We start from the raw sequence: 13,067 nt of genomic DNA on the forward strand, positions 1-13,067 counted from the left end.
TGCAACGACCGTAAAATTTATCTTTACTAGTATTTTAGTGCCATAATCCTTACTAGAGAGGGGTGATTAATAAGTATGGACTTCAAAAAGTAAGTCACACTTTCGCCTCACGCTAACATCACAGCGCAACAACAGAGTATGTGTTCTGGGAGTCCTACAGACACAGTTCTGATGGGATCTGGATAACGGCGCGGTAACTGGAGACGTACTTCAAAATTAAATTACGCGGGACAGTAAGATTTTTTGGTCTGATTGAAATTCTGGTGGCATACGGTCTTAATGCATCGTTGCGTCCAGCCGTAGTGAAACAGTGCCAACAATTTGTCCAAGGCTGATGGACTGGAAAGTCCAGATCTTCCATCTTATCGGTAGACTGAAAGAACACGTGGGGGAAAGAGAATTTCCAACGCTGAGGACGTTCAAACAGCGATTGTCGAATGACTACGTCAAAGAACTGAACGACTGGTAGAAAGTTCCAACCTTGTTAACGGAGACTTGGTGACTATTTTTCAACATAGTTACCAGACCTCTATAAACAAGGTCGGAACTCTCTACCAATATCATGTATCTGCGTACCTGTCGGGCGTAGCGCAGCATTCAACAAGAGTTGCCCTAATAATCCGCAACCTAAGTTCTGAAGTCACCTCGTACGTGGCTTGATTCGCCTTGGAACGTACCCTCTTGGACTACGAATAGCAAGCCATTACGAGATACTGAAGCTCCTCTCCTGAAATGTTGCCAACTCAATCTTAATCTGTTTCATAAGTGACGATATGTTTATTATGTGACCATCCGGTGTGTAATTCATAAACACATTTTGTAAGACTTCATTATTTTCGGAATGTTTAACGGGAATTATCTATTTTGGCGAGTCTGCTACAGGGTTTATCACATTTGAAGATGACAAGAGACTGCAAATTTGAAGCGACCTCTCACGTAATAAATTACGGTATAACATGAAAACTGATCAACTTTCCTGAGACTGTCTTGTGCTGACTGAGTAAACTCGTGAGCAATCGCGCAAATCGTCTTTGAACTTCTCTATTTCTTCCTTTAATCAAACCTGAGCACGTTTTTCAACATGCTTAAGATGTTTTTACTACACATCTAACCAAAATGTCACAGAACTCTGAAACGCGTTTAAAAACAGTGCACTTCTTTAAGTGAGCCTCTAACACCCAGTGGCTGATTCGGAGAGAATGCAACCGTAACGGTTATTCCGTTAATGAACCAGTGTTTGCATGAAGTACTCTCGCATTTTCTGTTGTTCTAATCAAAAACAGTAGCTCTCTCAATCAATCATAGTCTTGTAGCTATACACGTAGCACAGGGAGATGAACCTAATTTCATGATTTGTGGCAAGTGAATTTAAAAAATAATGGATAATAATCTTACTCACAACTGATACTGGTCATTATCTCCTTAAAATACTTGTGTAAACACTTATCCCTTCAGTTACACTTGCTGGGTGGTCAATATGACTGTAAATACGTTTCTCACGGTAGTCCAATCTATGTAAACAAAGACACAGATGTTCGTTTATTCAAATTCCAAAAGTTCTTGACCTATTGTTTTGATATACAGGGTGTTACAAAAAGGTACGGCCAAACTTTCAGGAAACATTCCTCACACACAAATAAAGAAAAGATGTTATGTGGACATGTGTTCGGAAACGCTTAGTTTCCATGTTAGAGCTCATTTTAGTTTCGTCAGTATGTACTGTATTTCCTAGATTCATCGCCAGTTGGCCCAATTGAAGGAAGGTAATGTTGACTTCGGTGCTTGTGTTGACATGCGACTCATTGCTCTACAGGACTAGCATCAAGCACATCAGTACGTAGCATCAATAGGTTAGTGTTCATCACGAACGTGGTTTTGCAGTCAGTGCAATGTTTACAAATGCGGAGTTGGCAGATGCCCATTTGATGTATGGATTAGCACGGGGCAATAGCCGTGGCGCGGTACGTTTGTATCGGGACATATTTCCAGAACGAAGGTGTCCCGACAGGAAGACGTTCGAAGCAATTGATCGGCGTCTTAGGGAGCACTGAACATTCCGATGGATTGGTAGAGGCGAACCAATTCCATGGCCTCCACGCTCTCCTGACCTCAACCCTCTTGACTTTCATTTATGGGGGCATTTGAAAGTTCTTGTCTACGCAAACCCCGGTACCAAATGCAGAGACTCTTGGTGCTCGTATTGTGGACGGCTGTGATACAGTTCTCCATTCTCCAGGGCTGCATCAGCGCATCAGGGATTCCATGCGACGGAGGGTGGATGCATGTATCCTCGCTAACGGAGGACATTTTGAACATTTCCTGTAACAAAGTGTTTGAAGTCACGCTGGTACGTTCTGTTGCTGTGTGTTTCCATTCCATGATTAATGTGATTTGAAAAGAAGTAATAAAATGAGCTCTAACATGGAAAGTAAGCGTTTCCGGACACTTGTCCACATAACATATTTTCTTTCTTTGTCTGTGAGGAATGTTTCCTGAAAGTTTGGCCGTACCTTTTTGTAACACCCTGTATACAGGGTGGTCCACTGATCGTGATCGGGCCAAATATCTCACGAAATAAGCGTCAAACGAAAACACTACAAAGAATAAAACTTGTCTAGTTTGAAGGGGGAAACCAGATGGCGCTATGGTTGACCAGCTAGATGGCGCTGCCATAGCTCAAATGGATATTAACTGCATTTTTTAAAATAGGAACCCCTATTTTTTATTACATATTCGTGTAGAACTTAAAGAAATATGAATGTTTTAGTTGGACCACTTTTTTCGCTTTGTTATAGATAACGCTGTAATAGTCACAAACATATGGCTCACAATTTCAGACAAACAGTTGGTAACAGGTAGGTTTTTAAAATTAAATTACAGCACGTAGGTATGTTTGAAAATTTTATTTCGGTTGTTCCAATGTGATACATGTACCTTTGTGAACGTATCATTTCTGAGAACGCATACTGTTAAAGCCTAATTATGTGTAAATACCACATTAATGCAATAAATGCTCAAAATGATGTCCGTCAACCTCAATGCATTTGGCAATACGTGTAAAGACATTCCTCTCAACAGCGAGTAGTTTGCCTGCGGTAATGTTCGCACATGCACTGATAATGCGCTGACGCATGTTGTCAGGCGTTGTCGGTGGATGACGATAGCAAATATCCTTCAACTTTCCCCACAGAAAGAAGTCCGGGAACGTCAGATCCGATGAACTTGCGGCCCATGGTATGGTGCGTCGACGACCAATCGTCCTGTCATGAAATATGCAATTCAATACCGCTTCAACCGCACGCGAGCTATGTGCCGGACAGCCATCATATTGGAAGTATATAGCCATTCTGTCATTCAGTGACACATCTTGTAGTAACATCGGTCGAACATTACGTAGGAAATCAGCATACATTGCACCATTTAGATTACCATCGATAATATGGGGGGCAATTATCCTTCCTCCCATTATTCCGCACCATACATCAACCCGCCAAGGTCGCTGATGTTCCACTTGTCGCAGCCGTCATGGATTTTCCGTTGCCCAATAGTGCACATTATGCCGGTTTACGTTACCGCTGTTGGCGAATCACGCTTCGTCGCTAAATAGAATGCATGCAGAATATCTGCGATCGTACCATAATTTCTCTCGTGCCCAGTGGAAGAACTGTACACGACGTTCAAAGTCGTCATCATGCAATTCCTGGCGCATAGAAATATGGTACGGGTGCAATCGATGCTGATGTAGCATTCTCAACACCGACGTTTTTGAGATTCCCGATTCTCGCGCAATTTGCCTGTACTACACGAATATGTAATAAAAAAATTCGGTTCCTATTTAATAAAACGCAGTTGATATCCGTTTGACCTATGGCAGCGCCATATAGCGGGCCAACCATAACGCCGTCTGCCCCCCCCCCCCCCCCTACTTCACGCTAGATGAGTTTCGTTCTTTGTAGTTTTTTTCGTTTTATGCTTATTTCTTTAGATATTTGGCCCGGTCACTATCAATGTACCGCCCTGTATATACGAAGGGAAAACATTTTTACCAAAAATCTCATAATGTACGTTTCTGATTTACTTCAAATTTTTACGCGTTACTGTAATAAACGTTTAAGCACGAATAGACTATATACTTTTAATACATAAACGAATGTATAAAATATACACCAGTGAAACGTTGTTAGACAAAGTGAAATTTGTGCTTACGGCTTATTGGTATACGATTCGAGTACTACTACAAAATTTGAAGCAGCAATAACTATAAACAAGGCTCACGGTCAGAGAGGGGGAGAGGAGATGCACAGAATGGTGTGAGATAATAGATGTAGAAAGCGGGAATAAGGAAATGGACAGAGAGAGGGGACAGAAGGAGATGGCGAGAGAGGGGGGAGGAGAAGATGGACAGAGTAAGGGGGGGGGAGGAGACAGTCTGAGAAAGGGAAAGAAAGAGGGTACATGCAAAGATCGACAGGGAGAAGGACAGGAGGGGAAGGACAGAGAGAGGGGATGGAGGAGGAGACGGACAAAGAAAAAGAAAGAGGGTGGCGGAGAGGGAGAGGGACAGGGACAGAGACAGGAGAGAGAAGCAGATTAGGGCGTTTATCCAGTTTCCACACATATTGGAAACGCGTGCTTTCTCTTTTCTTTCTTTTCAATTTAAGTTGATTGAGCTACAGGAAAAGAGTGTCCGGGTACAGTTACTTACATATATGTGTGAAACCTGACGTGTATCGACAACTGAAGATTGTAACCAGAGCTATAGTCGTAAAGACATGTGTATAAAATGTAACACAGAAACTAAGGCTCCACAGATTCAGATTCAGTGGAACGTCTGGTTTTTTTTTTTTTTTTACGAAATATCAGTGCTGTGAAGAGGAAATCAGGCATGAAGGCCATTGGAGGTGTAGCAAATGCAGAGAAGAACAGAGGGGATAGGATCCGCATTCCCTGTCAATAGGAACCAACCTGAGTTCCGCGGGAACTCGCTCAAGGAACCCGACGTTAGGGTCGTAGGATGGGCGTCGGAACTCGGCTGTTTCCAGACACAAACCCAGTGTTTGGAAATCTGCTCCATGTCGCTCTGCAGCGGCGCTTGAAAACAGAAAAGTTCATGTTAATGAGCAAACACTATTTTTGTTTTATCAAGTTCGGTAACGTTCGCTTCTCTTTCCACAGTCTTCATATCTATTTTATTAACAATAATACCGTGTAACCGAGTAATGGTTTGCATACATTCTCTGCAAGCCACTGTGGAGAGTATGTCAGTGGGTATCGAAGATATTCATCTGCTTTCCTGTTTCACTCGCAAATGGAGCTAGAGGAAAGTGAATACGCCACCTTACCGTCCTTATTTAATGTGTCTTTAATGTGGGACAGCAGAATCCCCTTCAGTCTGTCCAGAATGTTGGCCCTCTTCAACAGTACCGTTCAGCGTCTCTTGTACTTCTTCATTTCTACTGTACCTATAAGCGGCGATACTGTGCGTACACTGTCATGATTATGGAAAATTTTAATAAAAAGCAAAAAACCTTAGAACCGGATATGCCGGTCAGGATGGCCGAGCTGTTCTAGGCGCTACAGTCTGGAACCGCGCGACCACTACGGTCGCAGGTTCGAATCCTGCCTCGGGCATGGATGTGTGTCATGTCCTTAGGTTAGTTAGGTTTAAGTAGTTCTAAGTTCTAGTGGACTGATGTTCTCAAGAAGTTAAGTCCCATAGTGACCAGAGCCGTTTTTTTAGAACCGGATATAGGTTAACGAGCAGTAAACGTTTACTCTTGAAATGTTGAGTGTAACTTGGCTTTCTGGTCAGACTCCTTGTCAAACAACTGTCGCCCGCTAAGGTGGTGGCCAATTTAGTGGCTGATAACTGTTTCAAAATTTCTCCTTTTCCCTTTTTTACCTCAGGTCGCAGTTCCGTCCAAACTCGCAAGCACATTGAAATAAGACGGTTGTTTGTGTTTCACGAATAATGGTCGAATTATCATTATTTCAACTTCCGCGGTCCAAAGGGTTGCATCTGCTCTCTAAATGTTTTGATCCCAGGCGACAATGCAGCTGGAAGTTGTATCACATAAAGTCTACTGCAGCTGTTAAATATCAACGACAAGTATTTTTCTCTTCTCTGTATCCGAGTAAAACTACGCTCCGTAATCTAAACTGCGTCCACCGTCTCCTCTTGTTTCCAGTTTACGCGAAGATGGCAGCCAACAGGTTCGTGATGATCGCCCTCGTCGCCGCAGTGGGTGTGGCCCTGGTGGCAGCCAGGCCACAGGAGGACAGGACCGAGATCAGCAACGAGATCCCTCTGGTGAGTCACAGCAGGGCGCCTGCAATCCTCCAATGCCAGTAATGCAGGCTGGTTATAGTTACAGCGCGGCTACTCAAGAAGGTTCAGTATGGGGGCTGTAACTTTCGTATGGCAGCAAAACATGGTAGATAGGCTAACGCGTTAATGTGGAACCGATTTACGCTGGAAAAAAAAATAGTTCCAATTCTGGGTTCCAGGTGCAAATCTGGCGCTACTCTGCGCCCAGTGCTCATATTGAACAGACTGTGTAAGTGTCGGTTGGTAATAAAATCAATAATATGCCTTTATCACTTTTTTGACCTATCGTGCCTTTGTCCCATTTCTAATCCATTACATCTGGAATTTTTTCTATGCGTCTCTCCAGCATTCACCTCGCCAGTTTAGTACCTGGTTGCCAAAATTGGAACTATTTTTTTTTTCCAGGGTACAACGGTTCCGCATTAACGCCACAGCCTATCTACCAAATTTTTCTGTCATACGGCAATTACGGCCCTCAATGGACCTCTGTGAGTAGCTGCACTTTCATTATAGCCGTCATGTATATTGCGACAAGGTATTCGGCACCATAGCAGACCACCGCACACGACTTTCTTTTGTGAGATGTTTTTGAAATTCATGCAAACAAGTATCAGAATTCTTATTACCTCTCATTGACTGAGCGCTACGAATACAGTTAGTGACCACCAGCTACTCTTGTGAATTACTTCCGCTCAATAAAAGGTATTTTTTGCATAGTAAATTAATATTTCTGCCCATTTTATTCACAAATTGAGAGTGCGCACATTTTATTTGTATTTATTTACACGTCAAGTTCCGTAGGAGCAAATTGAGGAGCAAATCTTCTAGGCCGTGTCAGTAGATGAAATTACAATATAAAAGTAGGGACAGATAAAAATTAAATGTGTATGAACCCGAAAAAGTCAATCCATAAATTTAAGTAAACGCAAGCAACAATACAAGAAGAATCAGGAACTTATAGACAGAATAGAAGGAGCGACGGATGAGGGAACTCATCAGTTTGGATTTGAAAGCGCGTGGACTACTGCTAAGATTTTTGAATTCGGGTGGTAGCTTATTGAAAATACACTCCTGGAAATGGAAAAAAGAACACATTGACAGCGGTGTGTCAGACCCACCATACTTGCTCCGTACACTGCGAGAGGGCTGTACAAGCAATGATCACACGCACGGCACAGCGGACACACCAGGAACCGCGGTGTGGCCGTCGAATGGCGCTAGCTGCGCAGCATTTGTGCACCGCCGCCGTCAGTGTCAGCCAGTTTGCCGTGGCATACAGATCTCCATCGCAGTCTTTAACACTGGTAGCATGCCGCGACAGCGTGGACGTGAACCGTATGTGCAGTTGACGGACTTTGAGCGAGGGCTATAGTGGGCATGCGGGAGGCCGGGTGGACGTACCGCCGAATTGCTCAACACGTGGGGCGTGAGGTCTCCACAGTACATCGATGTTGTCGCCAGTGGTCGGCGGAAGGTGCACGTGCCCGTCGACCAGGGACCGGACCGCAGCGACGCACGGATGCACGCCAAGACCGTAGGATCCTACGCAGTGCCGTAGGGGACCGCACCGCCACTTCCCAGCAAATTAGGGACACTGTTGCTCCTGGGGTATCGGCGAGGACCATTCGCAACCGTCTCCATGAAGCTGGGCTACGGTCCCGCACACCGTTAGGCCGTCTTCCGCTCACGCCCCAACATCGTGCAGCCCGCCTCCAGTGGTGTCGCGACAGGCGTGAATGGAGGGACGAATGGAGACGTGTCGTCTTCAGCGATGAGAGTCGCTTCTGCCTTGGTGCCAATGATGGTCGTATGCGTGTTTGGCGCCGTGCAGGTGAGCGCCACAATCAGGACTGCATACGACCGAGGCACACAGGGCCAACACCCGGCATCATGGTGTGGGGAGCGATCTCCTACACTGGCCGTACACCTCTGGTGTTCGTCGAGGGGACACTGAATAGTGCACGGTACATCCAAACCGTCATCGAACCCATCGTTCTACCATTCCCAGACCGGCAAGGGAACTTGCTGTTCCAACAGGACAATGCACGTCCGAATGTATCCCGTGCCACCCAACGTGCTCTAGAAGGTGTAAGTCAACTACCCTGGCCAGCAAGATCTCCGGATCTGTCCCCCTTTGAGCATGTTTGGGACTGGATGAAGCGTCGTCTCACGCGGTGTGCATGTCCAGCACGAACGCTGGTCCAACTGAGGCGCCAGGTGGAAATGGCATGCCAAGCCGTTCCACAGGACTACATCCAGCATCTCTACGATCGTCTCCATGGGCGAATAACAGCCTGCATTGCTGCGAAAGGTGGATATACACTGTACTAGTGCCGACATTGTGCATGCTCTGTTGCCTGTGTCTATGTGCCTGTGGTTCCGTCAGTGTGATCATGTGATGTATCTGACCCCAGGAATGTGTCAATAAAGTTTCCCCTTCCTGGGACAATGACTTCACGGTGTTCTTATTTCAATTTCCAGGAGTGTAGGTGCAGTAGTATACTGCACACCTTCCTGCACAAGTGTTAAGGAAGTCCGATCCAAATTCAGGTTTGATTTCTGCCAAGTATTAACTGAGTGGAAGCTGCTTATTCTTGGGTATAAGCTAATATTGTTAACAAGAAATGATTGCTTAAATGGCTTTATGTATGCTGTCATTAAACTAATTTTATTTTCAACGTCTCTAAAGGAATGACCCACGACTTCCGTTGTAATTACCCACTTGAGTATCACTTACAAGCCGCGGATACCCGTAAACCGGTGTTGTATCGCTGTAAGCAATGTTACCCTTGTATTGTACTGTATTAAACCAGGGACCTAGAAACGAAGGTAAGCCTTCGTCCCACCGTAGCCCTCAGTGGTACACAACACCACAGTAGAGTGCTGCAACGCTCAATGTTTGACCGGTCACGGCTCGCCTGTTGACGGGGCGACCGAGCCGCTCGTGTCGGGCCCCACTTGACTCGGCTCTGTCACGTACTCGCCCCATGTCTGATGTCCGGATTCCGGACACGCGGATAATCGAGCATGACCGGTCACCGCTGACGTCTCACCTCGCCTCGTCCTGGCTCACTGCACTGTACTGTACAAATCCAACGCCTTTTCGTCTGTCTGTCTGTCTGGCACTCACTCACACACTCCCACACTCACACACACACACACAATGTATTTACCTCTGTCTCTCTCTCTTTTAATACAAAAGTAACGTTTCCAAGAACAGGTACGTAACGCAGTTAAATTCGCAAAGCACTTGGAAAGTAAAATGATATTTCAACACAATCGCGGATAAAAGAAGAGTCTCATTTCCAAACAGAAGATATTATTTTTCCTTTCATTAATAGGAAACATTAAATACGTGCTGTCCCTGTTATCCAAAAGACAACCATCTTCGTAAATAAGGCATACAAAGAACATTAAACATTTACAGACGTAACTTGTAATTCTTTTCACTTGTTTGCAACAGAAACCAAATTATAGTTATTGTTGATCAGCAGTAAATCACTAACGCGTTCCTAATTTCATTAGCTGCGGTGATTTGTTAGTAACATGCTGGCTTTACTAAAGCATCTTTCACTACGTCAGCTTTTTGCAGGTATACATAAAATACGTCTTGCAACTGCAGACTGGCCTGGCAGATCTGTTTCATGTCTGCTCCACCACTTTAAGATGTCATCATCATCATCATCTCCGGCGTGCATTAAAATGTAGAGATCTATTTCATCTGTTGCGGATGATCTATTGTTCCTCCATTCCTTGAGACGATCTCTCTTTCAGGGTGGTGATGACACAGTACTTGAAGGATCTATGATAATAAACAAAAGAGACAAGTAATACAGAACTGATGTGGAAATAATCGAAATGTTCCCGTAAAAACGAGGTGTTTTACGTAAATGAAATATTATACGAATTATAACATTCCCGTTTCTCTATAGTACATAATCCACTAACTATGCAAAAATGATTATGTTAGTGATTTCATGTTGTACCTGCGTAAGTAGCACACATTTGTCGCACATTGCTAAGAATTTCCTGCTGTTCATTTATTTCAAGCATATTAAGATCATGGAAATACGGCCAAAGAAACGTAACAATTTTATGTCTGGAAGTGGTCACAATCTTCTCAAAAACGAAAGTCAAGGCTCGATTTTTAATCCTTTGTACCTCCTGTTAAAAAATACACATCTGTTAGTAAACATCAATTACGCTAGTTAATTATAAATATATCGTCAATCATAATGAAACAGTGATTTTAACTGCAGTAATTACTCACCTGACAGTGTCATTGACACTGCAATTCTATTGCAGTTTGAGAAACCAAAGAAGAACTGACTAGATTGTCCGTTGTTTTTCGCCTTCTAATTCATCTGTGGCCTCTTTGAATAGACTCAAAAAATACACAATTTTTCCTGCTAGCTCATTATCATATCCTTGCAATCTGTAAGCGGAGTCCTTTTCCGTCAGCAAAGCAGCAGCTTCGTTATACTGAGTGCGTAAGGATTCCACCATAGTGTACAAGCTCTTCCAGCGTGTGCAGACCTCTTATTTCAACGATGATTTCAAAGACGAGCAGAGGTCACTTTTCTTCATGTACCTTACAATGCATTTTGCAATATTTATTGTTGATGTGATGTTCGGGGCATGATTTAACAAGAAGTTATCTTAATCGAAAGTATGGCTAAGTGCTGTGTTTATACAATGAACAGCACAAGGAATCCTTTCGTGATTTTCCAAAGCTTGTATTACATTTGCACCCTGGTCGGAGACAAAAAAACTGTGTAACATGTCCGGCGTAATGTCCGAATCAGCCATCCTCTCTTCAATTTCTTTCATAACATTTACTACCGTCTTCTTAACGCCGGCAGTTTTATTGTAAATAAAACATTTTTCACAAGAGACCAATCTGTGTTAATGTTATGTGTTGTAAGCGTCAAATAGTGAACCTGATTATGCGAATCAGTATACATATCAACTGTCGCAGCACATGTTTTATTAATAACTTCCGAAATAACAGAAGGCATTATACTGTTTCGTATTGCATCACCTTGTTCTTTGACATGTCTGCTTATAGTAGAGAGATGTGGCATGACATTTCTGTGTTAACGTCTCCATAATGCGCACCTAGATGTATTAATTCTTGGTATAGTTCTCTGAAACGTTCACCAGAAACAGCATTAAAAGGTCTCATATCCTTAGCACACATTCCAACACACTTTGCTGTAATACTGTTCTTTATAACTGCCGGTATCCCTGAAGGAGCTATATGTTTGTGAGGTTTCTTACAACTGTGTTTCTTTAAATGAGTGGTTCCCAATTGGAAACACAATAATGTGGAGCAGTTTATGCACGATACGTACCCAGTAGACGCACTGTTTTCGTCTACAACCAACAGAAACTTACTCCATAATTGGCTTTTTAGACCTTCCCGTTTCTTCAATGCGTAAACGTTGGTTTCTGTCTTACGTCTTACTGCACTGGCTTCCTCGGGTTGCATGATTACAGAGAGAGACACACCACAAATGAGAAGCCCATATTGGCTGCAGTCTCACACAGATAATGACACGTGTAATGTGTTTGAAGTTACGTGCTACGTATTCGATTACGGCATCTATGCTCAGTCACTAGAACTAGTGCGGGCATCTTATCCAGTTAGTGTGTGCTCGTCCCATGTCGTATTTTGTGCTCGTTTACTCGGTCATGCAGGAATCTAGACAACAACAGGCCACGGCAGTCCAACCACCCCACCGCCGCCTCACACCGAACCCAGGGTTATTGAGCGGTTCGCCCCCCCCCCCCCCCCCAGTGGAACCCCCACCCCCCTCCGGGACCCTCTCACATGAGTGTAACCCCATGTGTTAGCGTGGTAGAATAATTATGGTGCACGCGTACGTGGGAACTGTGTTTGCGCTGCAATCGTCGATACAGTGTAACTGAGGCGGTATAAAGGGAACCCGCCCGCATTCGCCATGATAGATGGTAAACCACCGCCTTAGAAACCATCCACAGGCTGGCCGGCACACCGTACCACGACGCTAATCAGCCGGGATTCATGCCGGGGCTCGTACGCCTTTCCACACGGGCAGCAGCACGTCAGCACGTTAGACCGCGCGGCTAGCTGGACGGGCTTAATGTAACCCTTACTGCATATCGTCTCTATTCTCAGCCCACCCTTCTGCACTTTTCAGGCACTGTAGGTAGATAGTTACGGTACTGGCGTCTCCCACTATTTAACTGCTGCCAACATGAGCTAATACAAACATTTGTGATATGTCGTAGAAGTTGATACACTACATTGCCAGAAATTGAAAAGTCTTATGCCATGAAGCGCCAGTCCGATATTTATCAAACTTTGTTTGAATGTATATCATATACCAATATTAAATAGTTAAATTTTCATTCCATTCTTAACTAAGATCAATCATCAATATTTGTACGACTCACACGGGTAAGAATCAAATCTTGTATATGCTGTTGCATCGAAGCAAACTTTCGAATGCCATCTTGAGGATTTTGTATTATGTATGTTATGTTAACCGGGGACCTAGAAACGACGGAGAGGCTCCGTCCCCGCCGCAGCCGCAGTGGTCCACAACCCCACGACGACTACCGCAGTACACTTCACCCCTCCGCCGCCCCACACCGAACCCAAGGTTACCCCCCCCCCCCCCCTTCCCAGGGAACGTCTGAACGTCTCACACCAGACGAGCGTAACCCCTATGTTTGCGTGGTAGAGTAATGGTGG

General features: G+C 44.3%; 1 protein-coding gene across 1 annotated transcript in view; it reads left to right on the top strand.

Annotated features, from left to right (window-relative positions):
• Nucleotides 1-13,067, top strand: part of LOC126354148 (uncharacterized) — a 99,788-nt gene that overhangs the window by 70,144 nt on the left and 16,577 nt on the right. Inside the window, exon 2 of the mRNA XM_050003558.1 lies at nt 6,189-6,310. Coding sequence (XP_049859515.1) covers nt 6,200-6,310 — 111 coding nt within the window. The 5' untranslated portion in view covers nt 6,189-6,199. The remainder of the gene's footprint in view (nt 1-6,188; nt 6,311-13,067) is intronic.

The sequence above is a fragment of the Schistocerca gregaria genome, chromosome 3, assembly GCF_023897955.1.
Source record: "Schistocerca gregaria isolate iqSchGreg1 chromosome 3, iqSchGreg1.2, whole genome shotgun sequence".
NCBI lineage: Eukaryota > Metazoa > Arthropoda > Insecta > Orthoptera > Acrididae > Schistocerca > Schistocerca gregaria.